Source organism: Vulpes lagopus, chromosome 3 (genome assembly GCF_018345385.1).
Source record: "Vulpes lagopus strain Blue_001 chromosome 3, ASM1834538v1, whole genome shotgun sequence".
NCBI classification, from domain to species: domain Eukaryota; kingdom Metazoa; phylum Chordata; class Mammalia; order Carnivora; family Canidae; genus Vulpes; species Vulpes lagopus.
Genome location: NC_054826.1, coordinates 121158661 through 121186147, shown reverse-complemented (window position 1 = coordinate 121186147; position 27487 = coordinate 121158661). Strand labels below are relative to the sequence as shown.

At 35.7% G+C, this 27487-nt stretch overlaps 2 protein-coding genes across 3 annotated transcripts in view; both read left to right on the top strand.

Annotated features, from left to right (window-relative positions):
- Positions 1 to 27487, top strand: part of ATF7IP2 (activating transcription factor 7 interacting protein 2) — a 55477-nt gene that overhangs the window by 2464 nt on the left and 25526 nt on the right. The window contains exons 2-6 of one of the 2 annotated variants that reach the window (XM_041750593.1): positions 12868 to 13712; positions 14957 to 15081; positions 19004 to 19138; positions 19711 to 19809; positions 24327 to 24484. In XM_041750593.1, the coding sequence (XP_041606527.1) occupies positions 12878 to 13712; positions 14957 to 15081; positions 19004 to 19138; positions 19711 to 19809; positions 24327 to 24484 (1352 nt within the window). In that variant the 5' untranslated portion in view covers positions 12868 to 12877. The remainder of the gene's footprint in view (positions 1 to 12867; positions 13713 to 14956; positions 15082 to 19003; positions 19139 to 19710; positions 19810 to 24326; positions 24485 to 27487) is intronic. The other variant, XM_041750595.1, reaches the window with a different exon arrangement.
- LOC121487089 (glyceraldehyde-3-phosphate dehydrogenase-like) lies at positions 1041 to 5110 on the top strand. The gene is made up of 2 exons (XM_041748534.1): positions 1041 to 1790; positions 4913 to 5110. The coding sequence occupies exons 1-2, from the start codon at positions 1041 to 1043 to the stop codon at positions 5108 to 5110; spliced, it is 948 nt and encodes a 315-aa protein (XP_041604468.1).

Below are 27487 nucleotides of genomic sequence, written 5' to 3'. Positions count from 1 at the left end.
TCTTATCACTCTTCAGCTTTACCAATCTCAGTAGGACAGAAAGATTGTAGTCAGGCAATATTTGGAGAGAAATAACTGACTCTCTGGTAGGGAGAGATAATAAGATGTAGTTTGAATTTTTGAACTCCTGATTAAATTTCGTGGGATATGAAGGATGTTCATTGACAAACCTTACTAAATTTAATGATGTAGATGCACTAAATATATCTAATGCACTAAGTGTACTGTTAATATACTTCTGTGACTCTATGGTGTACAGTGCTGCTGATAGGAAATAGCTATGGTAAAAGTTGCTGAGGGCTGTTTTTGGTACTTTAAGGGAAAAATAACCCTGGTTGGCTTTCCAGGAGTTAATTTTCATACGGTTGCATACATTTAATCAGCATTTTATAAAGCTGTATGAGCATCATCTTCCTTAGGATATAAAAGTAAATAACTCTGCTCTCAAAGCTCATTACTAAAAATAGTTTGTAATGGAATATTCGCATAAGGAAGTCATTCTCTTGGAGGAAGGCGTTATTGAAGAGAGGATCTTTAAACATGACCTTGAAGGAGTGGGGAAAAGGGAAAACGATACTTGACAGTTGTGGTTAATTTTAAAACAGTTAAGGATAGAATTATAGGAAATCAGGAGACATTATCAATAGCTTCAGGAAAAACAAGATCTAATAGGAAAGATAATGTAATCATGATACTCCGATTATATAGAAAATATTTGCCTAAAACTTAAATATTAGCTATAAATATGATAAGGCATATAGGGTGTAGAAAAGAGCTAAATCTCATCTGTAAATATAGGGACTTAATGGTTAGAATTTGTAACTCCAGTAACTAGTGTGAACATATTTTAATATCCTGAGATATAAAACAAGTTGTTAAATTATTTAAAATTGATTGCCACTGGGCATTAAGGAATGCTGACAAGCAACTACTTCATTTTATTATGAACACCTTAGACTTTTATGGTATTAAATTGTTAAAATTTTGAAGTTAAAGCAAAATTCTGACAGCACTTAGAAAGTGGCTAATGCAGCTTCACGATGGTGAAGGTCAGAGTGAACGGATTTGGCCGTATTGGGCGCCTGGTCACCAGGGCTGCTTTTAACTCTGGCAAAGTGGATATTGTCGCCATCAATGACCCCTTCATTGATCTCAACTATATGGTGTACATGTTCCAGTATGATTCTACCCACGGCAAATTCCACGGCACAGTCAAGGCTGAGAATGGGAAACTTGTCATCAATGGGAAGTCCATCTCCATCTTCCAGGAGCGAGATCCTACCAACATCAAATGGGGTGATGCTGGTGCTGAGTATGTTGTGGAGTCCACTGGGGTCTTCACCACCATGGAGAAGGCTGGGGCTCACTTGAAGGGCGGGGCCAAGAGGGTCATCATCTCTGCTCCTTCTGCTGATGCCCCCATGTTTGTGATGGGCGTGAACCACGAGAAGTATGACAACAACCTCAAGATTGTCAGCAATGCCTCCTGCACCACCAACTGCTTGGCTCCTCTAGCCAAAGTCATCCATGACCACTTCGGCATCGTGGAGGGCCTCATGACCACCGTCCATGCCATCACTGCCACCCAGAAGACCGTGGACGGCCCCTATGGGAAGCTGTGGCGTGACGGCCAAGGGGCTGCCCAGAACATCATCCCTGCTTCCACTGGCGCCACCAAGGCTGTGGGCAAGGTCATCCCTGAGCTGAACGGGAAGCTCACTGGCATGGCCTTCCGTGTCCCCACCCCCAATGTGTCAGTTGTGGATCTGACCTGCTGCCTGGAGAAAGCTGCCAAAGCTGCCATGGACCACACCTAGAGTTGTAAGGATTAGTTTATACTCCTGAGATTGTCACTTGGGACAAGTTGGTCAAGTTTTGTCATTTTGTTGACCATTGTATACCCTGGAAGATAACCTTGTCTCTTCATAATTCCTTATCAGACTTATGCTTTCGATACAAGATTTGTTTGAGTCTTAAAATCTGAGGATTAAATGCTGGCTCCAAACTGTGTTTCCTTGAACAAGTTTTATAGGGTAGCTGAGGCTGGTTGGTTTTTTTAAGTTTCACTTTTTAGTAAAGGGAAGGTAAAGATTTGGTCCAGTGGATTTTTAAAAATACAACAAGAATTGCTATTTTAGGGTTGATAATGTACTAAGATACTATCAGCCAAAAGCATTATGAGAGATTTCATGATGAAAACCAATCCATCACCAGCAATAGAGAAAATAAATCAGTGTCTACTAAAAGCTTCAAATTATATAAAGGGAAAAACACAATGATTAAAAGAGGTGGACAAACCCACAATCAGTGTTTTTAATAGCTGGAAGATTTTGAACAGCACAACAAAAAAATCTGAACTAGTTGGTGTTTACATATAACAATACCACCCCCAATGATGTTAGAAGACATATTTGCTCAAGTATATATGGAGTTTTTGGGAAAATTAACCATGAACTTAGACTCAACAAATAAGAAGATTGAAATCATTTTGGAGGATATTCTCCAATTATGGTACAATTAAGCTAACTTTCAACAGAAATATAAATAGGGAATCTGCAATTACCTTGAAATTAATGTTTTAAAATAATCCACAGATCATAGAAGAAATTATAGTGGAAACTAGAAAATATTTTGAACCAAATGTTAAAATTGAGGTAGGGTTTGTCAAAAAATGTGGGATTCAACTAAAGCAGAACTAGAGCAAAATGTTAATAGCCTTAAGTGTAAAGTGAGGAGGGGAAAAGGATGGAAAATTAGAGATCGGAGTTTTCATCCCAAGCTGGAAAAAGAACAAAACCTGAAGAAAATGGAGTTAAAGTGTTAACAGGAGGTTACCTGGGTGGCTAGGTTGGTTAAGTGCCTTTTACATGGATCATGATCTTGGGGTCCTGGGATTAAGTCTTGTGTCAAGCTCCCTTCTCAGTGAGGAGTCTGCTTCTCTCTGTCCCTCTGCCCTGCCTCTCCCCCTTGTGTGCACACGCTTTCTCTCAGATAAATATAATCTTTAAAGATAAAATGCCAACAGGAAATGATGAACACTGTGTACAGTAGGAAGTCAGGAAAGCCAAACATCAGTGCTTTGAAAGTATTGATTAAATAGACGAATTTCTAGTAAGAATGATGAAGGAAAGAAAAACCCTACATCACTAATATCAAGGATAAAAAGAACACTACACCAGGCTCAGTGAAGCCTTGCTGGCAATAAGGGCAAAGGACCAGTGGCAGCAGCAACAACAGCAGAGTCCCTGTGCCAGACAGCCACGGGCCAGAGTGACTTCAACCTGCTGGACCACTGGGGCCGGGCCTGCTGCAAAACCAACTTCCAGTGCCTATGGGTGCAAATAAGATGGTATTATAGTGAATTATTTCTCACATTTAAGAAAGAAGTAATACCATCTTGTAAACACAAACTCTTCAGAAAGTCTTTTATTTAGACTTTTACGAGGTCACCATAACCTTGGTGTAAAAACCCAGTAAAGGAAAATTAGACTCCTCTCTCTTAACATTGATACAAAATTCCTAAACACAGTGTTAACAAATTGAATCCAGGAACATGGAATATCTAGGAATAAGATACAGTAAATAATTTAAAATATGTATCAGTGTGATGCAAAATAATGGAAATTTATAAAATATATAATCTCAGATTATATGATCATCTAAATAGATATAAAAGATTTGATTAAATACTACATTCATGATAATTAGAAATAAAGGTGTGATTATTAATGCAATAAAGTGTATCTCAAAAATTATTACAAAAAAATATTTAGAGATGAAGTGCCACTTGTCAAAGTTTGATTTGATGAGAGAAACAACACTAACAGCATGCCTATTCATATATTGGAGGTTTTAAATGTAGAAAGAAAATAAGGATTAGCAAGAAAAAATCATGACATTACCTACATAGAAAATTCAAACGAGTGAATCTAATGAATTAATTGGAGATGTGATCAATTACAACACGGATCATATTTCTCTAATAGGCAGAACTGTGAAATTTTAAAGACTTTTTATTCATTTGAGAGAGTAGGAGCACAAGTAAGGGGGCAGGTGAGAGGGGAAAGTAGACTCCAAGCTGAGCAGGGAATCTAATGTGGGCCTTGATCCCAAGACCCCAGGATCATGACCTGAGCTGAAGGCAGATGCTCAACTGAGCCACTAAGGTGCCCCATAAATATGAAATCTCCATACCACTTACAAAGCATTTTAAGCTAATAACTAGGGCATTAAAGGAAGGAATAGAGAAGCAAAATATGTTGGACATAAAAAAGCAAAAAGTAAAATGAGACATAAACTATCAATAATATCAAATGTGAATGGATTAAACAATCTAGTCATAGATTTTCAGACTGGAGGAAAAACAGCATCCAAGTATATGCGGTCTGCAGGAGATACACTTCAGTTTGAAGGATACAAATATGTTGAAAGTGAAAGGATAGAAAAAGATATTTTGTCCAAAGAGCAACCATAAGAAAGTATGGTTATACGGATTTCAGACAAAATAGACTTTAAAACAAAAATTTAACTAAAGATAAAGGAGGATGTTTTATAATCAAAGGACCAGTCAGTCCTTCAGAAGTTAGAACAAATATATATATCTGTATATATATATATACACACACACACAGTTATATATATTTATATACACATGTATACATATGTTTGTGTATTATATACCTAATAACAGCACTAAAATATGTAAAGCAAGTATTGACAAGAATTGAAGGGAAAAATAGACAATTCAGTAATCATGGCTGGCAGCCTCAATACAGCACTTTCCTAATGGATTGAAAACTAGTCAGGAGATCAGTAAGACTTGAATGACACTATGAACGAACTAGACCTAAGAGAACATCTTGTGAAACAGTAAACAAAATAACAGCAGAAAACATTCTTCTCCTGTATATAGAACATCCTCCAGTGCAGACATACGGAGCCAACAAACCTCAGCAAACTTAAAAGGATTGAAATCAATGAAGTACTTTCTCTGTCACGGAATGAAATTAGGATTCAGTGCCAAGAAGAAATTTTAGGAATTCAGAACTATATGGAAATTAAACAACCCCTGAATAACCACTGTGTCAAAGAACTCGTCAAAAGAAAATAGGAAATACTTTGAAATGAATGAAAATGACATAACACACCAAAACATTGTAGTGAAATTAAAGCAATTCTTTGAATTGTAGTTAAGGAGCCTGAGTGGCTCAATCAGTTGGGTGTCTGACTCTTGGTTTCAACTCAGGTCTCAATCTCAGGGTCCTTAGATCAGGTCCCTGTCCCTCATTGGGCTCTGCACTCAACAGGGAATCTGCTTAAATCCTCTCACCCTCTCCCCTGCTCGTGTTCACACACATTGTCTAAAATAATCATTTTTTTTTCTTTATAAAGGAAATTTGTAGTGATGGATACCTATATTTAAAAAGGAGTTCTTGGGGCACCTGGGTGGCTCAGTCCGTTGAGCATCCAAATCTTGATCTCAGCTTGTCTTGATCTAAGGGTTGTGAGCTCAAGCCCCACATTGGGCTCCATGTTGGACTCCCATTACTTTTTTTTGTTGTTGAAGATTTTATTTATGTGTTCATGAGAAACAGAGAGGGGGACAGGCAGAGGGAGAAGAAGCAGGCTTCTCGCAGGGAGCCCAATGCAGGACTCGATCCCTGGACTCAGGATGACACCCTGAGCCGAAGGCAGACAACCACTGAGCCACCCAGGCATCCCTCCATTACTTTAAAAAAAAAAAAAGGTAAAAATAAAAGTTAAAAACCTCAAGTTAATAACCTTTTAATCTTAATACAAAAAGAAGAGCAAACTAAACCTAAGTCAGCAGAATGAAGGAAATAAAGATTACAGCAGAAAATAATAAAGTTAAGAAAGAAAAATACAGAAAATCGAGAAAGCCAAAAATTGTTTTTCAAAAAAAGGTCAAAGATTGACAAACCTTTGCCTAGAATGACTATGAGATTCAAATAGCAAATCAAGACTGAAAGAGCATTAGTACTGACATTCCAGAAGTTAAAACAATTACGAGAATACTGTGGAACAAATCACTTCTATTCCAGCCAGTTAAATAGTTGAAATAGACCAATACTTAAAGAGACTCAAATGAACAAAAACAGACTCAAGAAGAAATAGAAAATCTGAACAGGCCTATAACAAGTATAGGGATTGAATTAGAACACAAAGAGAAGCTTCATATCAGGTAGCTTTATTGTTGAATTCTACAAAACACATAAAAATAACAATTCTTTACAGATTTTTTTTTAAAGAAACAGAAGAGGAAGGAAACCCTTCCCTAATCATTCTGTGAGGCCAGGAGGCCAGTATTTTCCTGATAACAAAATCAAAGACCTCGCAGGAAAACTACAGAACAATATCTCTTGTGAATATATGTAAGAATCACTAACAAAAAACTAAAAAATTCAATCCAGCAACACAGAGAAAGGATTATACACCATGGCCAAGCAGGATTTATCCCAAGAATGCAAGGTTGGTTTCACAACCAAATAAATTAATCTACCATATCATTAGAATAAGGAACAAAGAAATATGATTATGATAATAGATGCTAAAACATTTCCTGACAAAATGCGATGCTCCTTTATGATAAAAACATTAAATAAAGTTGAGATAGTTGGGAAACTCCTTAACTTGATAAAGGGCATCTGTGAAAAATTCCACAGCTAAAGTATAAATGATTAAGGGTTTTTCCCCTGAGTCAGAACAAGAGGAGGATGTCAGCACTTGCCACTTCTATTCTCATTGTACAGGAGTTCCTAGTCAGGGTTGGCAAGAAAATGAGATAGTAGGCATCAAGACCGGGAAGGAAGAAATAAAACTACTGACACGTGACAGGATCTTTTTTTGTAGGAAATCCTAAAGAACAACCCCTCCCCCCCCCAAAAAAAAACAGATAAAAACAAGGTCAACAATGCTGCAGGTCAGATCAATATATAGTATTGTTTGTATTTCTATTGTACTTGCAATGAACAGTCCAAGAATGAAATTAAGAAAAAAGTTTCACTTACAACAGTATCAAAATGAAGTGCAAAACTCTAAAAACTACAATATACCTTTGAAAAGAAATTAAACATCTAAATAAATGGAAAGACTTCCATGTTCATGGATCAGAATACCTGATAGAATTGAGGTAGTTATACTCTGTAAATTGATCTATAGGTTCAACACAATTCACTGTTAAAGTCCAGTAGGCTTCTTTGCAGAAGTTTTGATCTGATCCTGGAATTCATACACATATTCAAGGAACTCAGAATAGCTGAAACAATCCTCAAAAAACAAAACATAAAGTTGAGAACTCATCCTAAATTTAAAATTTAACAGCTACAGCAGTTGAGACCTATATATCAGTGGGATAAAATTGAGAATTCTGAAATAAACTTAATATTTAAATTAATCGGTTTTGACAAGAGTGTCAAAACAATTCAGTAGGGGAAAGAATGGTCGTTTTAAATGGTGCTGGAACACCTGTCCACATGCAAAAGAATAAATGGATCCTCTTCACGCTATTTAAAAATTAAAATGGATCAATAAAATTTTACAACTATTAAATCTTCATGTCCTTGGATTAAGCAGTGATTTTTTTTAGATCTTATACCAAAAACTCAAGGAATAAATAAAAAACTTAATTGGATTTTATCAAAATTAAAAACTTGGGGTACCTGGATGGCACAATTGGTTAGGCCTCTGGCTCTTGGTTTTGGCTCAGGTAGTGGTCTCAAGGTTGTGAGGTCAAGCCCCACGTTGGGCTCCACACTCAGCTTGAGGTCTGCTTAAGATTCCCTCTTCTCTGCCCCCCTCCATAAATAATTATATGTTTTTAAAAAGTTAAAAACCTTAATTTTTCAAAGCATATCATCAAGAAATTGAAAATAGAATGTGTGAAAACATTTGCAAATCATATGTGAAATGGGACTGAAATATAGAATATATATATAGAACTCTTCTAAGTCAATAATAAAAAGGCAAATAACCCAGTTTTAAAGTGGGCAAATGACCAGAATAAATAAGATAAACAAGTGGCCAATAAACAGCATCATTAACCATCAGGGAAACGCAAATCAAAAGGACAGTGAGGTATCACATCACTCATCAAAATGACTCTACTGGGAAAGAGATAATAACAAATGTTGATGAAGAGATATTAAAATAAAAGTCACTCTTTTGCTCCCTATTGTGAAAATACTGGTCTAGATGCTTTTGAAAACAGTTTGTTCCTCTGAAGGTTAAATACGGAGTTAAAGTATGATTCAGCAATTTCACATAAGGCATATAACTAAGAAAAATGAAAACATGTCTACACAGAAATTTATACCTGATTTTTATAGCAGATTTATTACTAATAGTCAATTTTGGCTCTGAAGCAGAATGTAAATATCCAGAATTCTTGAAGGTATATATAACATAAAAGTAAGATAAAATCTGGGATGTAAAGTGTGAATACTTTTTATTTATTTAAGTAATCTCTACCCCCAACATGGGGCTCAAATTCATGACCCAGAGATCAAGTCATATGCTTTTCCAACTGCACCAGCCAGGCACCCCTTGAATACTTTAAGATAATGTGTATTTAAATAATGTTTCACTTTTTACTTAAATGTTTACTGAAACATTGGCTAAAATGTTTTTAGAAAACTTTAAAATATATTAGAATCCATGGAGTCCTGAGGCATATGTAAGACTTTATAAAATAAAAAGGACATTTTCATAACAATAGAAAGTAAAATATAGCAGCAGAAAGCTGTGAAGATCAGAAGGCAGGACACCAAGAATAAGTGGCATTATATTAAATGTAACTGGATTAAAATCTATTAAAAGATTCATTATGCTAAAATATTTTCATTGTTTAACAAGAGGCATGTAAAACAAATTAATGAAATAGACAACAGTATGTTCAGCAGGAGTCATATCATTAGATAAATAAAAGATATTTTTAAAGTTCAAAATTATTAGGACACTGTCCAACAACTATATACCTGAGGGCAAAATGAGATTAGATCCCTTACTCTCAGTATATTCTAAAATCACTTCTAGATGGATTAAACAGTCAAATTTGAAAGACAGATCTTTAAAACTTGAGAAAATATAGATGACTTCTCTTTTCAACCTTGTGCTGCTGGACAAGTACCATGATTCCAGATATCTGTACAAAATGTGGCTTATTTGACAGCAAAGGATTCAAGCTGGTTGAAGAAAGAAGTTCTGTGATGGCAGGATCCCCTAATTAGAATGTCTTTTATTTTTATTTTTCCAGTAATAAATTTTACTAAACCTCTCTACAGTATGTTAAAGTCTCATTTACTTTAGAGGCAGTTACCAGTACTTAACTTCCCTGCGCCTTTTATTGGCAGTTTTACTTATTTTTCCCTAAGCATACTTCCACATGGAGTATCTCTCTGTAGTACCCTATGTTTTATCAGCTAGCAAGGTGCACGCTGTTATGACCAATTTTCTCATATTTATAAACTTTAATTCTCTCTGACCAAGTATTCCTATTATATATTAATTCAGGTCTGCTCTTATATATATATTTTTATAATTGCATAGTCATGGTACAGGTCTGTGTCTTGAGATCTAGATCAGAAGGCTTCTGTACTATCAGAGGGCTTCATTATGTTACACATTACCTAGGGGTGGGAAAGGATTTTTTCAAGAGTGATTAAACAATAAAAGAAAAGAAATTATTAAAATTAGGAAGATCCAGGGGGTACCTAGGTGGCTCAGTCAGTTTAGTATATGCCCTTGGCCTGGGTCATGATCCCAGAACTCCAGGATTGAGCCCCATGTCGGGCTCCCTGGTCAGCAGAGTGTCTGCTTCTCCCTCTGCCTTTTACCGTGTTCTTGGCTGTCTTTCTCACTTTCTCTCTCTCTCTCTCTCTCTCTCTCTCTCAAATATAGAAGTAAAATCTTTAAAAAATTAGGAAGATCTAAAGACAAGCCACAAATGAGAGAAGATACTTGTAACTCATACAACAAATGATTGGCAAAGGATTTCAACTGTAATCATTTAAGAATACTGTCTCTCTTCATCTTGACTTCTCCTTACCTTTGTGTCACCTGGCAGTAGAATAGCTTCAGGCATTTTGTGATTGGGGATATACTTAGTGTAGGTTTAGTACGATACATTTGTGGTTCATAGTCAATTTTGAAAGTAGGTAGTTACTGCCTGTTGGCTTGTGATGGGAATAGGGTCTGCAATGCCTGGTACCTGAAATATATGAGGAATAAAGAAGCCATGAATTGAAATTTATGAAGGTAGTCAGGAGAAATATTCCCCAATTACCTGATGTTTAAAACTAAGTAGAGGATTTAGTTCTCATGGATTTCCAGTCAAAAGAACTTCTCTGTTAGAAAAATAATAACATAGCATATTAAATTAAAAATTCACCATACTTTTTGTTGTTAGGAATTCTGCCTTTAAAAGAAAACAGTTTTTGTGTTTATAGGGCACACAGCTGTAGCAGTACCAAAAAGAAATGTCTTTACATGAAGCTGATTGTTTCATGCATTCTGATTATCAATTAAAATTTAATCACCTATGCTGTGTGGCACCTGGGTGGCTAAGTCGGTTAAACATCCAGTTCTTAATCTGGGCTCAGGTTTGTTGTGTTTTGTTTTTGTTTTAAGGTTTTATTTATTTGAGAGAGAGAGAGAGAGAGAGCACAAGCAGGAGGAGTAGCAGAGGGAGAAGCAGACTCCCCACTGAGCAGGGAACCCGATGTAGAGCTCAATCCCAGGACCCAGGTATCATGGGTCCCAAGCCAAAGCAGACGCCTAACCAACTGAGCCACCCAGACACCCCTTAGACTCAGGTTTTGATCTCAGGGTCATGAGTTCAAACATGTGTTGGGCTCCTCACTGCTGGGCAGGGAGCATACATTAAAAAAAAAAATTACGCTAGAAGATAGACTTAGTTTGTTCATTTTCTCTGGGAAATACTACAAAAATAGGTAATCAAATAGTCCTATAGGAAAAAATCTTATATTGAATCAGGCCGTTAATGAAAGTATGCAACTTTTTTGGTTTTTGTGATTTTTTTAAAATAGATGACAGTTTTGTTTTTGCTTTGGAGGTGTTTGTTTATTTAAGTAGGTTCCATGCCCAGTGTGGAGCCCAAAATGGGGCTTGAACTCAGGACCCTGAGATGAAATGTTGGAGTTTACTGTCTGAGCCCCTGTACATGACAGGTTTTTAAAATTTGTTTTTTTTTTAATACATAATTATAATTTTTCTCAAGTCATCGGAGTTTATTTATTTATTTTTTAAATTTATTTATGATAGTCACAGAGAGAGAAAGAGAGGCAAAGGCATAGGGAGAAGCAGGCTCCGTGCACCAGGAGCCCAATGTGGGATTTGATCCCAGGTCTCTAGGATTGTGCCCTGGGCCAAAGGCAGGGTCTAAACCGCTGCACCACCCAGGGTTCCCGGTTTTTAAAATTTGAATCAACAAATGTTGATTTTTTTTTTTTCTTGTTCTAAAGAAATATTTGCCTCAACCTTCAGGTCTCACAGATCCTGGGACTGTTCCTGATCAAATGATATGGTAAATAAAAAGAATATAATAAAGGAAAGCTCCAAGTAAGATATAGTGATAAATGAAAAAATTATTCAGGTAGCTTTGACTGGTTATTTGTGCCTTAAAAAGTCCTGGCTTCTGTCATTTCAGTTTAAAAGTTCTCTATATTTTGTTAGATAACTGTCATGCCTGTATATATATTTTTTTCTTTTTCATTTCTTATGCCTTTGATTGCCTTGTAACTTGGCAGAGTAATTTCCTTTGAACTATATACCTACCTACAGTTTACATCAGACTTGATGTAGATCCTAAGAGATAAATTCTAAAATGTTTTTTTGCTATGTAGGTTTTTACTAAATTATGAGAAATAATTATAAAATTTAAATTAGCTTTCTTGTTTGAACTGGCATCCTGTTGTGTATCTTTAGTGCTCATTTTATATTCCTATTGGGAATTGCTCCTGCAGTACCACTTATTTTGGAAATATGAGCATTAGGAAAGTTTAGGAAGGTGTCATTATGTGTAGAAAATGCAAAATTCTTTGCAAAAAAATTGAGTTTTGTTTTTTTAAGAAATGGAATTTAATCTTTACATCATGTAAAGTATAGCCTGCTTGGATTATTGAAACTAGACTTTAATGGTTATGACAGTGAGGTGATAAAACAAAAAGCCAGATAAAATTTTCAGGTTTTTATTAAGTAGAGGCTCACTAGCAATATGAAGTTTGAATTTATTTAGTTTAGATTTATAGAAAAGATTAGTTACTTGTACGTTTTCAGTGATAGGTAAGAGTGGATATAATTTTTTTTAATTTTTATTGGTGTTCAATTTACCAACATACAGAAAAACACCCAGTGCTCATCCCGTCAAGTGTCCACCTCAGTGCCCGTCACCCATTCCCCTCCAACACCCGCCCTCCTCCCCTTCCACCACCCGTAGTTCATTTCCCCGAGTTAGGAGTCTTTATGTTCTGTCTCCCTTCCTGATATTTCCCAACATTTCTTTTAAGAGTGGATATAATTTTCAAGAAAAATCATTATCTAAATCTTTAGAGGGGGCAGCCCCAGTGGCCCAGTGGTTTAGTGCCACCTTCAGCCTGGGGTGTGATCCGGGATCGAGTCCCTACATCAGGTTCCCTGCATGGAGCCTGCTTCTCTCTCTGCCTGTGTCTCTGCCTCTCTCTCTCTCTCTCTCTCTCTGTCTCTCTCATGAATAAATAAATAAAATCTTTTAAAAAAGCTTTAGAGGGAGTCTGAACATTATTTTAATACACCAAATAAATAAACTTTTGTCTATTAGAGAAATGCATCTAAATACAGTACTTTAAATTCTAGGTTATAAAAGATGGCCAGTCCAGATAGAAGTAAGCGCAAGGTACTAAAAGCCAAAAAAACAATGCCTGCAAGTTGCCGGAAGCAAGTAGAGATCCTGAATAAGTCGAAGAATGTCGAAGCACTGAAAACAGCAACTGGGAATAATGTGTCAAGTGGTAATCAGAGTTTAAGTACTAGTGTCATAAGTAGCAAATATGGACATTCTGAAAATGATGCTTCCTTATTGGACTCCAACAAAAATTCAGTATGCTCAGAGAATAGTAAAGTATTTTCTCAGAATGTTGTGAAACCACTAGAAATGGTTGCTTCAGAAACAAGATTGGAAAACTTTGAAGAGCAAGTTCTGTGCCCTTACCAAAAGTCAAGTAAAACAACAGAATTTTCCAAGAAACTCTGTACACAAGAGGCAAAAGAGTCACAAAACACTTCTGAAAACCATTTTGAATGTCAGACAGATGTAACAAGATCTTGTTTTGAACAGCTTGAAGATTATAATCTGAAACCCATTTATTGTCCATCTAGTGTATCTAGTGGTGTGGTTCAAATGCCAAAAACTACAGTAAACAGTGCCTTGGATGATAAGAGGATCGACAAAATGGTTTCCTGTTTAGAAAACTCCAGTTCTGAGTCATGTGATAAAAGACAAGATGACATTTTAAGTTCAAATACCCGTTTTGTGCCTGTTGATAAAATACCTAAGTTGAACAATTCAGTCATTTCCAGTAACTATGCTGCTGCTATTTTGAAAAGTGAAGAATCCTGTAGGACCTGTCATTCCAGCATTTCAAGTTGTGAAAGTGTAGACTCAACACTGCTGGCAGCACTTGACACTGGTAGTAATAACAGTAAGTATATACTTATGCATCTTTTAGAGAAATTAAAATAGTCACTTTCCTTTTGGGGGATATTTTTAGCCTCAGATATAGAAATAGTAGAGCATATATAGCCAAGAGAAAAGTAAATGATGAAATAATTATTTCAGAGTGTCTTGTTTTCTGAACCATTTAGGGTGAGGAGGGGGAAACGGTATCCTCCATATCTGAAGGGAGGTAAATTCTGTCAAAGAAGGAATCAGTCACTTTGCCTTGAGAGTACAAAAAAAAAAAAAATCAAAAAGGTGACATAGGGCGATTGTTTGGTTTATTTCATCTACATCTTAATTTGACGTTTTATTTATTAGATTAATGAGACTAGTTGAAAGAGTTTTTTTTTTTTTTTTTTAATCATTGGTGAATTCGGGATCCCTGGGTGGCGCAGCGGTTTAGCGCCTGCCTTTGGCCCAGGGCGCGATCCTGGAGACCCGGGATCAAATCCCACATCGGGCTCCCGGTGCATGGAGCCTGCTTCTCCCTCTGCCTGTGTCTCTGCCTCTCTCTCTCTCTCACTGTGTGCCTATCATAAATAAATAAAAATTAAAAAAAAAAAATTAAAAAAAAATCATTGGTGAATTCATTTCTTTCCATAGAATTAACCTGTAAATCATAGGCCAAATGTAAGGTGATAGATAATACATACATGTGTGCATGGAGTGACAGAAACATCGAATAACTAATGAAATTCTAGAATTATAAAATCATTAAAGTAACAAAAGTAAATTTCATTAAAAGTAGGATGTTTTTGTAAGTTAATGAAATAAAAAGAAAAAACATTTCTTAGGATAAATTTTATTTGTGTTCTTATGTAGGTTACGTAGTCATTTAACAAGATGGATTTAAAATTGCTTAAAAATAATAACAGGATCACCTATTAAAAAAATGTCAGACTGCGTAAGTAACTGTACTGTATAAAAATAATGTATGACTGCTTAAGTAACTAGAGGATTAAGTATTATAATTTATTCAGTTTTTGTTGGTATTAAATAAGTATTAAAGTTGAAAGGAAAGTGTATCTGAGACCAGAATCCTACCTAGGAACCTGATAGAATCATTTTTTTGAAGGTTATATTTTGTCACAAGTTTTTAGACAATTACATTTGCTAAAAAATGCTGCCTGACATCACATTTTAGTTTATTTCCTTAGAGAGTCTGAATTCCCTTGTTTCCTTCCTTAGAAGGAATATTTTTACTTCTGATCTTTCCATTTCCCCAAGGCCATAATCAAAAGAAGCGGATGTTTTCAGAAAACAAAGAAAATGTTAAGCGCATGAAAACTTCAGAGCAAATTAATGAAAATATTTGTGTAACTCTGGAAAAGCATACAGCATTGCTGGAACAGGTAAAATATTGGGGCTTCAAACCTTCTGATTAGTAAAAAAAAAAAATGGTAAAAGTTAATTGATCTCCATGGTGATTTAGTACAGATGACTTTCACTTGGTGCAAAGGTGGTGTATGAAAGTAGAATCAAACGATGGAGGTATTAGGGAAAGATAATTGTTTACATTACCAAAACATCTCCAGTTAATTGAAAATAATCTTATGCAGAGTAGCCTGGAGAATCCTGTTTAGGTAGAGTGCTGTAGTAGAAAGAGAATGGACCATTTTAGTCAACATTACATTTAAATCTCTTTGAAAGACACTGTCTGGCCTTAAGTTTTGCTGAATAATTCAATCTCTTTTGTACTGGTCTTAGGGTTCTCTGATCTGCAGCTTCAGCTGTTTGTATACCTCATCACAATTGACCACTTTGTCATAAACTCAGACAACCCAGAAGTTCGTCATAAAGTCCTGTTGCATTCAGGTTTAGTGACCTAATTTCCAGGTTTACATAGATATGTTGCATTATCTGACTCTGCTTTATAACATCATTGAATGCACATTTTGCTTTCCTTTTGCCCCATTTTATTTCGTTGTACTCTAGTTTCCCATGTCTGATCAACTCTGAATTTAAGTGTGAGATTCAGTTTTATTATTTTTTTTATGAGATTCAATTTTAATAGGTCCTATAATGAGGACCTGTTTTAATGATGTTTTGCTATTTTACTACCACTAGAATTATTCAGCTAAAAGTCATTATATGATAGATTAATGTCTGTCAGCTATAATAGGTCTTAATGTCAGAACCAAACTACCCTGCTGTTTTAGGAAGGAAAACACTACTGTTTTCTAAAACAGACCATTACAACTATATAGTTACTATATAGTTATGTGTTATATGGATATATACTCACATAATAAATAAATGGAAACCTTTTTGAAGGACTCTTGCAGAACCAGCATCTAAGGTGAGCCAGCAGTTTTTCCATTTCTACCTTGTCTTTTCTTCCAGGAAGACCAAAGGGAACACTAAAATAAAGATGTGTAAGTCTTATTATTTGCTGGATAGGAGTAATAGAATTATGGTGAAAAAAGATCTAGCTTAAGAAAAAGGCTGTATCTTACTCCCAGGAATTAGTAGCTGAATTTAGAAATAAATTCTGATAGGGACATATAAAGACAAAATTTAATCTGAATATTTTGGTTTCACTGGCATGGAAAAATCAGTTTTCATTCATTACTATTACCTCTTTCACAAAATACTTGGTTTGAGTTGACACAGAAAATGGTCCTTTCCAGTGAGGTTTAAGAAATGCAGTTTATTTTGTTTTCTCAACCACCACCACCACCACCACCACCACCACCACCCCCGCCCCCGGCAGAAGTTTCTTGCACATTCCTCAGAGACATTTGGTGTTTTAGCTAATTACTATCTTTTCACCTATCTCCTAATAGCTAGCTTTCCATAACTTGATATTTTAATTCCTGTCCAAAGACTTAAGTCTCTAAACCACATCTTTTTGGATTTTTTGTTTGAATCCCAGTGGAATAGGGATTACCATTCTGATGTTCTTCTCTGAGAGAGTCCCCTAGCTGTTGACTCTTCTGAGGTTTTATAAGGATCTTGGCCTCCTTGATTCCAATTAAGTTAATAAAGTATAGAGGAGTTTTTCTTCTAAAGTCCAAGTTTTTAATATTTATTTATTTTTAAGATTTTATTTATTTGACAGCACAGGTAGGTGGAGTAGCAGGCAGGGGGAGAAGGGAGAAGCAGGCTCACCCCTGAGCAGAGAGCCCAACATGGGGCTCGATCTCAAGACTCTGGGATCATGACCTGAGCCAAAAACAGACGCTTAACCAACTGAGCCACGAGGCGCTCCTTTAAAGTCCAAGTTCTTCATTCTACCTACTATCGTAGAAAGTTGAGGCAGATTGGAAATATATAATTGCTAGTCTTTGTCCAATTTTTAGGATACTTTGGCTGTCATCTGCAAGTTGTACCTAGGATTTCCGTCTGATACCATAATTTTGGATATATTACTATCAGCAGAAGACATTTATGAGGTATTTTTTTGGTGGAGGTTATTGTGTCCTCTTTAAGAGGAACATCACCACTAAATGAGAACAAATGTCCACTCTAACCAAGAGTAACAACCTATGGATGGGCATTTAGTACTTTAAATGACCAGGTTTTAAGAGTCTGCCTCCATCTGAATTGTCAGGAGTGATTCAGACTTTCTTGCTTAAATTGTGGTTTATTGAGCTTACTAACAGTTGAAGACTGTCATTTTCGACTACTCTTTCCTCAGACTTACCTGATCAGAATTACTAGTGATGCCTGTTAATTAGACGGTTTTTCAGACCTTTTTCCAGGAAATTCTGTTTGGTGAATCCAGGCTAGGGCCTAGGAATCTATGATTTTAGCAAATGTCCCATGTGTTACCAGGAAAGTTTCACAAACACTGTGTGGCCTCCTCTTGTTAGCAAAACAGTATTTCCATATTCAAGACATTTAGAAAGTTTCTCCAAGATTCATCTGAGTATGAGCTTTACATATTGAGCCTAGCCATTGAACTAGCAAGCATGCAGGAAAAACCACACATGGGTAACAGGGGTCACCTATCAGTAAAAATAATGTGTTTTTGAGCACTTATTAAATACTTAAAAGTTTGTTAGTAAAAATGGTAACGTTGAAACCATTGAAGAAATATTAAGCATTACAGAAAAAGTCAAGTACATGGTTATGTTGAAGAGCAAGAACAATGACAAATGAGAAGGAAAAACCTTAGGATTAATCAAATAAAATTGCTTAATATCCCTAATCATTCTGGTGATATCAGTATAAAAGAGTTTAACATAGAAGGTTTGTGTTCCAATTTCAAACACCAAGAAGCAAGAATTTAGGGGAAAGATAGAAATATTACTAATAAGTACCTCAGGTGTATCATGACAGGTTTTGTTATTGAGAGAGACGACCTACTCTGTTACGAAAGCAGTTTACGAGAGGATACTAATTCAGCAAAAAACTACAGTGGATGTTTCTGAATACATGGCTCAGCAGAGCTGTTTGTATCAGTGGGCATTGAGATTAATTATGCTCCCCGAAAATAGGCTCGTCTGTTTTCTAAAAAACAGCCAGATAATGAAATGCATTAATGTTTCATGTGACAGCTACTACCCATTATTAGAATAGCATGCATTATGCCAAATAGCATTAGTCACTAACTAATTGTGCCTGGCTTCTTTCATTTTAACAATAAGAAAGTCACCCCCTAAAAAAGCTATTCAAGTAAAATAGATTATCTTCCTTTTTATCAATTCACTTTTTTCTGTTTTATGGAGCAGTTTCACATATTAACCTTTTATACTCTTACAAAAATCCTGTGAGCATCACACATTCAACATTGTATTATCTGCCCACATGTGGGCAAGGAAAATGAAGCAAAGTGTGTGACTTTCCAAAGGTCATACAGCTTTTGTTAATGGCCAGATCAAGGCTCAGACTTTCATAATTTGCATCGTAATCTACTACAGACCAAACTAACCAACCATTTTCATTGGGCTCTGGCTTTCAGATTAGTGGAGTTCCTTTTTATGGAATATTTGGTTTCATTTATGCTCATTAGAAAAATAAATGTGATAGAGGCTTTTACCTTTACTATGTATTATGGAATTCAGCTGAAACTGTAAAAAAACAAAAATTAGACCTTGGAGAATAAGTTTATTTTCTAACATCAATATATTTAGATACTGGGTGTGTTTCACTGAATTTGATATTCAAACTTCTATAAAACTTACTTGTAATATGAACATAAAATATGAAAAAATATATTTTATCGGTTACAGTAAATCTAGAAAAGAACAAAGGTATTTTTAAGGAGTAGAAAATAAAATTGCTTTTAAATTTGAAATGGGTGTTTTGGTTTTTATTTTAAAATTCTAGGTCAAACATTTGATTCGACAGGAGATCTACAGTATAAATTACAAGCTATTTGATAGCAAACTGAAAGAATTGACCGAACGCATTGGGAAGACACAGTGCAGGAATAAACATGAAGCAATAGCTGATGAACTCTTTGTAAGTTTCTAATTTCATTTAATTTCATTTGAAGTAGATTTTTTTGCATGTTATGAAAGGAAAACAATAAAGCAGACCCAAATCTGATCTTTGCCTACAAGTCTGATACACTATACCATAAGTAACAGAATTTCTTAGCTATATTGGCCCTCATGAAATACTTTTGGAAATACTATACTGTGTTCTTCTGTTGTCAATTATTTTGTGTCAACTGACAGGCATAAGCAGTTTCTTTTAATTAAAAATATATTCTGTGTTAGAGCTTGTACAACATATTTCAGACTGTTCTGGGGTTTTTATTTTGTTCTTACCCCTATAGGCTTACTTGCTGATTGCTGTTTCTACCAACATTAACTTTATTGTGGCTCCATTAGAAGTTTGATGTTTTTATCTTTCATTCTTATGTGCCATACTGGCATCAAACATGATTTAAATTTTTGCTTATATAAGAATTTGTCATTTATTTGGGTGGATGCCTAAGTCTTATGAGACTGCTTTGGCAGATGCATAGTTTTTCCTTCCATCTCTATATATTATTTAGTGCGCTGGTTTTGTATTTTTCTTTTTTCTAGGCAAAAATATCAAAACTTCAAAGACGTATTAAAGCAGTATTGCAATGTCAAAAGAATTTCTTGGAAACAAATGTATTAACCAGTAATACAGCCTGTAAGGTTGGTATAAACCCATATGAGCTTTAATTAGCTCATTGACCCACTATTGTAGGTAGTTGGATTTTAAGAAATGAAATCTATTTCCAAGCTAAGAAGGCTTTAAAGACAAATTTATATGTAGAATGTTCCTGTGATACTATCTCTGGAGAAGATACTGTTAGGTAGCCAAAAGTAAATGCCACTTGTATTTATTTCAAGTGAATAAGAGACAATTTGTGATCCCTACCATTTTATCATGAAACAGATAGTATATAGCAAAGTTGACCAAATTTTACAATGAACACTCATAGATGCAACACTTACATATTTTACCTTCACTATTTTAATATCTATATGTCTGTCAATCTGTTCATCTCCTAAGCCATCTTTATATTTTGTGTATTCATAAATACATTTTTTTGTATCAAAATACACTCTGCAGTATATGCTTCCAAAATATTTCAGCAGGGATATCATTAGAGTTTTGTATCTGTTTGTATTTTTTATATAAAGTTTAAATATAATCTTCAGTTTATATTCACTGAATTTTTTTCTTGTAGGATCTTTATTAGCTTTGGTATCATATTTATGCTAGCCTCAATAATTAAATTGGAAAACACTCCCTCCCCTGTATTCTGGAAGTTTGTGTGTAAGATTTTTTTACTTCCTTAAATGTTTGATAGATTGCATCTCTGAAAACTATGTGTGGACAAGGAGCTTTCTTTGTAGGAAGACTTTTTCTTGAAATTCAATTCTTTAATAGGTAAGGGGCAATTCAGATTTTTCTATTTCCTCCTGTATGTTTTGTAAGTTATCTTCACAAGGAATGTGTCCCTTGTATCTATGTTGTTGAATTTGTTGACATAAATTATTGACAACATTTTTTTGTCCTTTTAATATTTGTAGATCTGTAATAATAGACTCTTTCATTTCTGATACTGGTAATCTATATTTTCTGTTTTTCTGGATGAGTCTTGCTAGAGTCTTAAAAATCTTATTCTCAAAAAAAAAATCTTTGTTGTCTCTTCTATTTTTTTTAATAATTTTCTTCCTTTTACTTATGTTTGATGTAATTTATTCTTTTTTCAATTTCTTCAGAGTGTTAATTTTAAATATTCTTTGTTACTAGAAAACATTTACAGCTATAAATTTCCTTCTAAGCACTGCTTTTTCTAAGCACTTTCTATGCATCTTTTCAGTGATTTGACATTGTACTTTTGTTTTTCTTCAGTTGAAAATAATTTATAACTTCCCTTGTGGTATTGTTCTTTGACCCATGGGTTATTTAGAAGTATGTGTTTAATTTCCAGCATTTGGGACTTCTCTAGATATCTTATTTTTATTGATACCTAATTTAATTTTATTTTGGTCAGAGAACATACTGTGTAAAATTTCAGTCTTGAGAGTTACTGATACTTACTTTATAGCCCAAGATATGCTTTTCGTTCCTTGGTGAATGTTCCATGTACACTTGAATGTTGGATATAATGTTCTACAAATGTCACTTTTGTATTGAGTTTGCTACAGTGCTTGATAGTGGCGAATAATGATCCCTAAAAGCTATCCATGGCTTCATCCCCAGAACCTGTGAGTATGTTACTCTGCATGTTCAAAGAAGCTCATAGATGGGGAGATTATCCTTGTGGGATTAGTGTGATTATAGAAAGGAGCTAAGGTCAAAGGCAGAAGAAAGAGATGGGACGATGGAAGCAGAGGTTGGAATGATTGCACTGAAGATGGAGGAAGGGGCTAGGAGCCCAGGAATCCTGGCAGCTTCTAGAAGCTAGAAAAAAGGAAACACTCCCCTGAAGCCTTCCAGAAAGGATGCAGCCCTGCCAACACTTGATCTTGGCATAGTGAAACTTGGTTTCAAACTTCTAGCCTCCAGAACTGTTAAGGAATAAATTTCTGTTATTTTAAACCACCCAGTTTGTGGTAATTTGCTATAGCAGCCTTGGGAAACTAATAGAGAATGTGGTACCGGCAAGTGTGGGATACTACTGTAACAAACACCTAAAAATGTGCAAGTGGATTTGGAATGGGGTCATGGATGGAGGCTGAAAGAATACTGATGAGCATGAGTTTTTAAAAGCCTGGATTGACTTTCAGTAGAAATACAGATGTTAAAGACTGCAAGCAAGCGCTCAGAAGACATGAGGAGTACCTAAGAGAAAATCTGTATTGCCCCAGAGAATACGTAAATATTCATAAACTGACAGTTGGTGGAAATTCGGACATTTATTTATTTTTAAAAGATTTTATTTATTTGTTCATGAGAGACACAGCGAGAGGCAGAAACACAGGCAGAGGGAGAAGCAGGCTCCATGCAGGGAGCCCGATGTGGGACTCGATCCCGGGGCCCCAGGACCACACCCTGGGCTGAAGGCAGGCTCTAAACTGCTGAGCCACCCGGGCTGCCCAAATTCGGACATTTAAAAGCACCATTGGTGAGGACCCTAAAGAAATGAGGAACATTACTAGAAACTATAGGAAAGGAGATTCTTGTTAAATAGTGGCAGAAAGCTTATCTTAGCTGAACGTGTCCTACAGTGACATGGAAAACAATTTGTAAATGATGGAATGGGATTTCGTTAGGCAGATGAGATTTTTTTTAAAAAAAAGATTTACTTATTTGAGAAAGAAAGGAGGAGCAGAGGGAGAGGAAGGAGCAGACTCCCTGCTGAGCGTGAAGCCTGACCTAGGGTTCAATCCTAGGATCCTGAGATCATGACCTGAGCCAAAACAAAGAGTCAGATGCTCAACTGACTGAGCCACCCACGCACCCCAGGCCAATGAGATTTTTAAGCAGTGTTGAAGGTTTGGCTTGATTTCTTTCTTGTGAGAGGGAAGAGGTCATTTGAAGGAGTTTCTATCTAACAAAAAGGAAACACAACTTGATTGGGATATTCTGAGCCTACCCAGGTTACAGAAGACCCTAAAATTAGGAAGTTCACCATCAAAAAAAGCATGTGCCAGAGAGAAAGCCAGTGGTGTATTGGATCCTTTGGCTAGTGCCTTACAAGGATCGAAAGGTCAGAGTATTCAGTCACACGTCACATGGAAGTTCTTTGAAGAGCTTAAGTATTTGACTCCTAATGCAGGCAGTTACCTGGTTTAGATTTAGCATACAGGTCCTGGACTCCTTCTGTGACCTCTTTTAGTCACAAAGACAGTTTACTTTTCAAAGCCCATAGAGTGCTGTTTTGGTTGGTTTCCTTCTTCTGGCTCCACTGGATCTCCTGTTCAATCTGTGCAGGTGCTGCCTGGGCATCCTGTTGACTTTGGGCGGGAAGTTCAGGAAACATTAGCCTGTAGTCACTCCCATGGCAGTGGATGGGGCCTGCCACTGCCCCAGGGATGGAGTAGAAACAACACTGATGCTTCAGTAATCCTTGCCCAGGCTGTCCCAAATGAGGGTTGATAGTCCCGCCTCTGTTCCAGGTGTGGAGTCCTGGGATTTGGTTCCTGGCTGGGCTTTGCTAATACTGCTACTGTAGCTGGTTAGGTCCACTGCTGCTCAAGTTGTCAGGTGGGGACCAAGATGACACTAATGCAGTGAATATGGCTGCTGGTTTTGCAGGTGTGGAGTAGGGGGATCAGCCACCCCTGCTCTAGGTTTGGGGAGAAGGATGGGTCCCTGGCATTTGTGGCACCCATTGTGTAGGATATACAGATAGTAAAAACAGAGGGAGCTCGCTGTGCTTTCTCTCTGCAATCTCACAATCATCAGGCAGCCTGCCCTTTTCTTTCCACCCTTCAGAGGCATTTTATGATGGATCTGTTATCTCCAGGGTTTTTCATTATACTTAGATGAGAATAGCAGGGAAAAGTGAGCCACTTTGTCCTGGAACTGAAAGGATACCAAATATTTTTTGCTATTGTTTTCCAATGTTGTTTGAACCTCTTTCTAACATACAGAATCTGCAAACTTAACATTTCAGAATTCTGTCTCTGTGTATGGTCGTCTTTATTCATGTTATCCACCAGAAAGGCTCATGAGTTGGGCAATCAGCTTGATCCTTTTGTATTGATTAATAGACGTATATTTTAAATACTGCACATTCTCAACCAAATATGGACTAAGTGTTTCAGCTTCCAAGTTGTAAACAAAACTCAACTGGAAGAACAATTTGAAAATTAGTTTTATTTCTGGTCTTCACTTATTAGGAGTATAATGGAAGTTACAAGTTTGCTTGTTAAGAGTCTAGTGTTTCTGAATTCCTAAAACATAGTCTAACAGGAATAAAATGCTGTCTGAGTACTTAGGTATTTGTTTTTCCTTTCCACCCAAGCTAGGAAGTTGATTTGTACTATCATTATTTTTATTTCTTAGAAGTATTTTTTAAATTCATCTTGGCAGAGAAACTGCAAGCATTGTCATGAGCCATTGAAATACATATAATTTAACATGTTTTGCCATTTGTATTCAAGAATATTTTGAAAACGTTTTCCAAGTGAAATTTTACCTATATCAATTTTCGTGTAGAAGACAAGTGGTAACACTCCTTTTAACTGCTTTTTCTCCACCCAATTAACAGGTTATAAATTCAGAGACCATGAATTTGAATCAGAATCCAGAGTCAGTCAGTCCAGATGAAAGACAGACCTCTGTGAGTTCTGAAACTTCTGACCCTTCAGAAAAATCAAATGAGAAGGTTAACTTATCACGGGATCATGAGGAGGCTGTTTCAGAAAGGTAGGCATTTCTACAAAAATGCATAAACTTATCTAAGTATATGCTTGTAAACATACCATTTCTCAGTTAAGCATGAAACAGCTTAAAGGTTCGTATTTGTTCTTGCCTGTTATGAAGGAATGGGGTTGGTTATCCAGGGCTTTTATCATTGTTTTAACAGTACTAAGTACGGGTACCTGGCTGACTCTCTCCATAGAGCATGCGACTCTTGATCCTTCAGTTACTGGGTTCAAGCCCCATTTGGGAATAGAGTTTACCTTTAAAAAAAAAAAAAACAGTACTAAATAAAATTTTGTATTAGCTAGGGGATTGGATTTTGCATTGTGGTGTGTTTGGTATGCATCTTTGGTATGGTAATCCGAGTGATCACTTGATCATTCTCATGGTTTGTGTTCTATACTTGGAAAAGTCAATGTCCTATAAAACAGCGGCTTACAAAACCTAGAAGAGGAAGGCTAAGAAAGTTAAGAGTAGGAAAAAAGTTCCTAAAAGTATTTGTTTCCTACAGGTTGAAAGCAGTATCATGAATCATGATAACTTTAAACTGCAGCGAACAGGTTAACTTATTTGTCTAATCGAGTCAAAAAGCAGCCAAGACACCTAATTTCTGATCTAGCCTTAAGAGATTAAGGGCTGGTAGGGAAGAAATCATTTAGTTTAACAAAGGAACACGGTTTGTGATTCCCACCTAGATTGATGTTTCTGGGAGGGACATTTTAATGAATTGTTTTCTTTGGTCTGGTGATTTGCAACAGTTTGGAGCTTTATAGTATTATATATTTATTCTTAGCATTAACTCCATAAAATGTTTCTAAGGTTTTTCCTTTTATATGTTAAATTGTAATCCAGCTTTTAAAAAGAGAAGAATATATAGCCCAAAATAAGGAATTATTTGAAGAATAACACCCTTTCCCCCATATAGCTACCCAGACTCAAGGAGGCGACAAAATGAAGTCTACAAATCTGTATCATCTGCAGTATATCCTGGGTTTTGAGGAATTTACATGCAGTTTTGACTCTTCCAAAGAAACCTTAATATTGCATGGTATTGAATCCTACATTTTAGTTTTGAACCAGGAAGCTGCAATGAAGTCATTTAGTTTGTGAAGGCAAGAGTCACATTTCAGTGAGTCTTTGTTGTTACCACTTTTTTTTTTTTTTAAGATTTTATTTATTTATTCATGAGAGACAGAGAGAGGCAGAGACACAGGCAGAGGGAGAAGCAGGCTCCATTCAGGGAGCCCGATGTGGGACTAGATCCCTGGTCTCCAAGATCCCTGGGCTGAAGGCGGTGCTAAACTGCAGAGCCACCTGGGCTGCCCATGTTGTTACCACTTCTTAATGTGTCTGCTGAAACTCAAAAAAGTAACAGAAAAGAAAACTAAAATGTTAGTGATAGAAGCAAAAAAGTGAAGACCCCATTAAAATAGCATTTTGTGGACTAATATGTCAAATTTTTATCAGTGGCTTCTATCTATGATATGAACAACCCACCTTATGCTCTATAATAAAGGAAGAACCTGCAATTTATGAAACTTGTCCCAGGCAGCTGTGCTAACAAGAGAGTATATAACTTGAGCCTGATGGGTGGATTGAATGGTGAGTTTTCTAAAACACTGAAGAAAGAACACCAATTTTAAACAAATTTCCAAAGAATAAGAAAAGAGGGAATATTTTTCAGTTCATTTTATGAGACTAGATACTAAAATCTAGTATATCTGTGATACTCTGATACTAAAATCAATTTTAATATTTTACAGAAATGGAAAATTACAATCCATTTTTACCCATAAAATAGATGTAGATATCCTAAACAAGACACTAGTAAAGCCAAGTTCAACAATCTATAAATGTTGAGTTTGTCTCAGGAATACTGCAAGGTTGGTTCAATAAAAAAAAAAAAAAAAAAAAATCAGTTAATGTAATTTTCCAGGACAAGAATCATTATTAACCCACAATAGAAGTAAGATTTGATAAAATACTTGTTTATGATTAAAAACAAATTCTTGGCAAACTTGGAATAGGGAGGTACTTCCTTTATCTGATAAAGAGTATCCACAAAAACCCCAAGAGAGATCGGATGATCAAATATTAGAAGTATTTCCTTTGAGTACAAAATAGAAGAATACCTCCTGTCACCACTTTAACATTATACTGGGGCTCTTGGCTAATGAAAGAAAAAGAGGTAAATATAGAAAGGATTAAAAAAAAGGAATAAATATTATTGCTATTCATGGATGATTGGGGTAGGTATATAATGTAGGAAATCCAAAGTAATTTACAGATAAATTAGGATTAACAAGATTAGCAAGATTGCCATTCTCAAATATATAAGAAATTATATTCCTATATACCAGATACAAACAATTAGGGAATTAAAGAATGTTTTGAAAGGACATGATACCAATACTATAGCACCAAACCTAGGAATACATTTAATAAAACATGTAATAATTGAAGAAAATTATAAAACTTTGAGAGATACTAAAATAATTCAGTGATGAAATGAACTGTGTTTATGGGTTGGAGAATGCAGTATTTATTAGAATGTTTTCACTTTTGTTCAAATTAATTTATAGAGTGCAATTTCAATCAGTTTTCTAGTGTGTAATTTTGTGGAACTTGACAACTAATTTGATTCTAAAATGTATACATAAATGCAGTGGATTAAGAGACCAAGATATCCATCAACTAGAGAAATTAAAAGGAAGAAATTTGCTATCAGTTGTCAGGACACTACAAAACCACAGCAATTAAAATACTGTGATGTTATTCATCAATTCAAGTGATAGACAAATAGAGCAGGGTCACAGAGAACCTAGAAACCCATGCATATGTGTATGTGTGATATGTAATGGAGGTTATATGGTGTACATCATTTAGGAAATGATTGATTTAGTAAATGGTGTAGTTACTTTGGTATTCATGTTGAGTGAAATATGAAAGATATTGGATCCATATGTCAGACCACATTAAAATCAATCTGTGGATTAAGGAACTCAA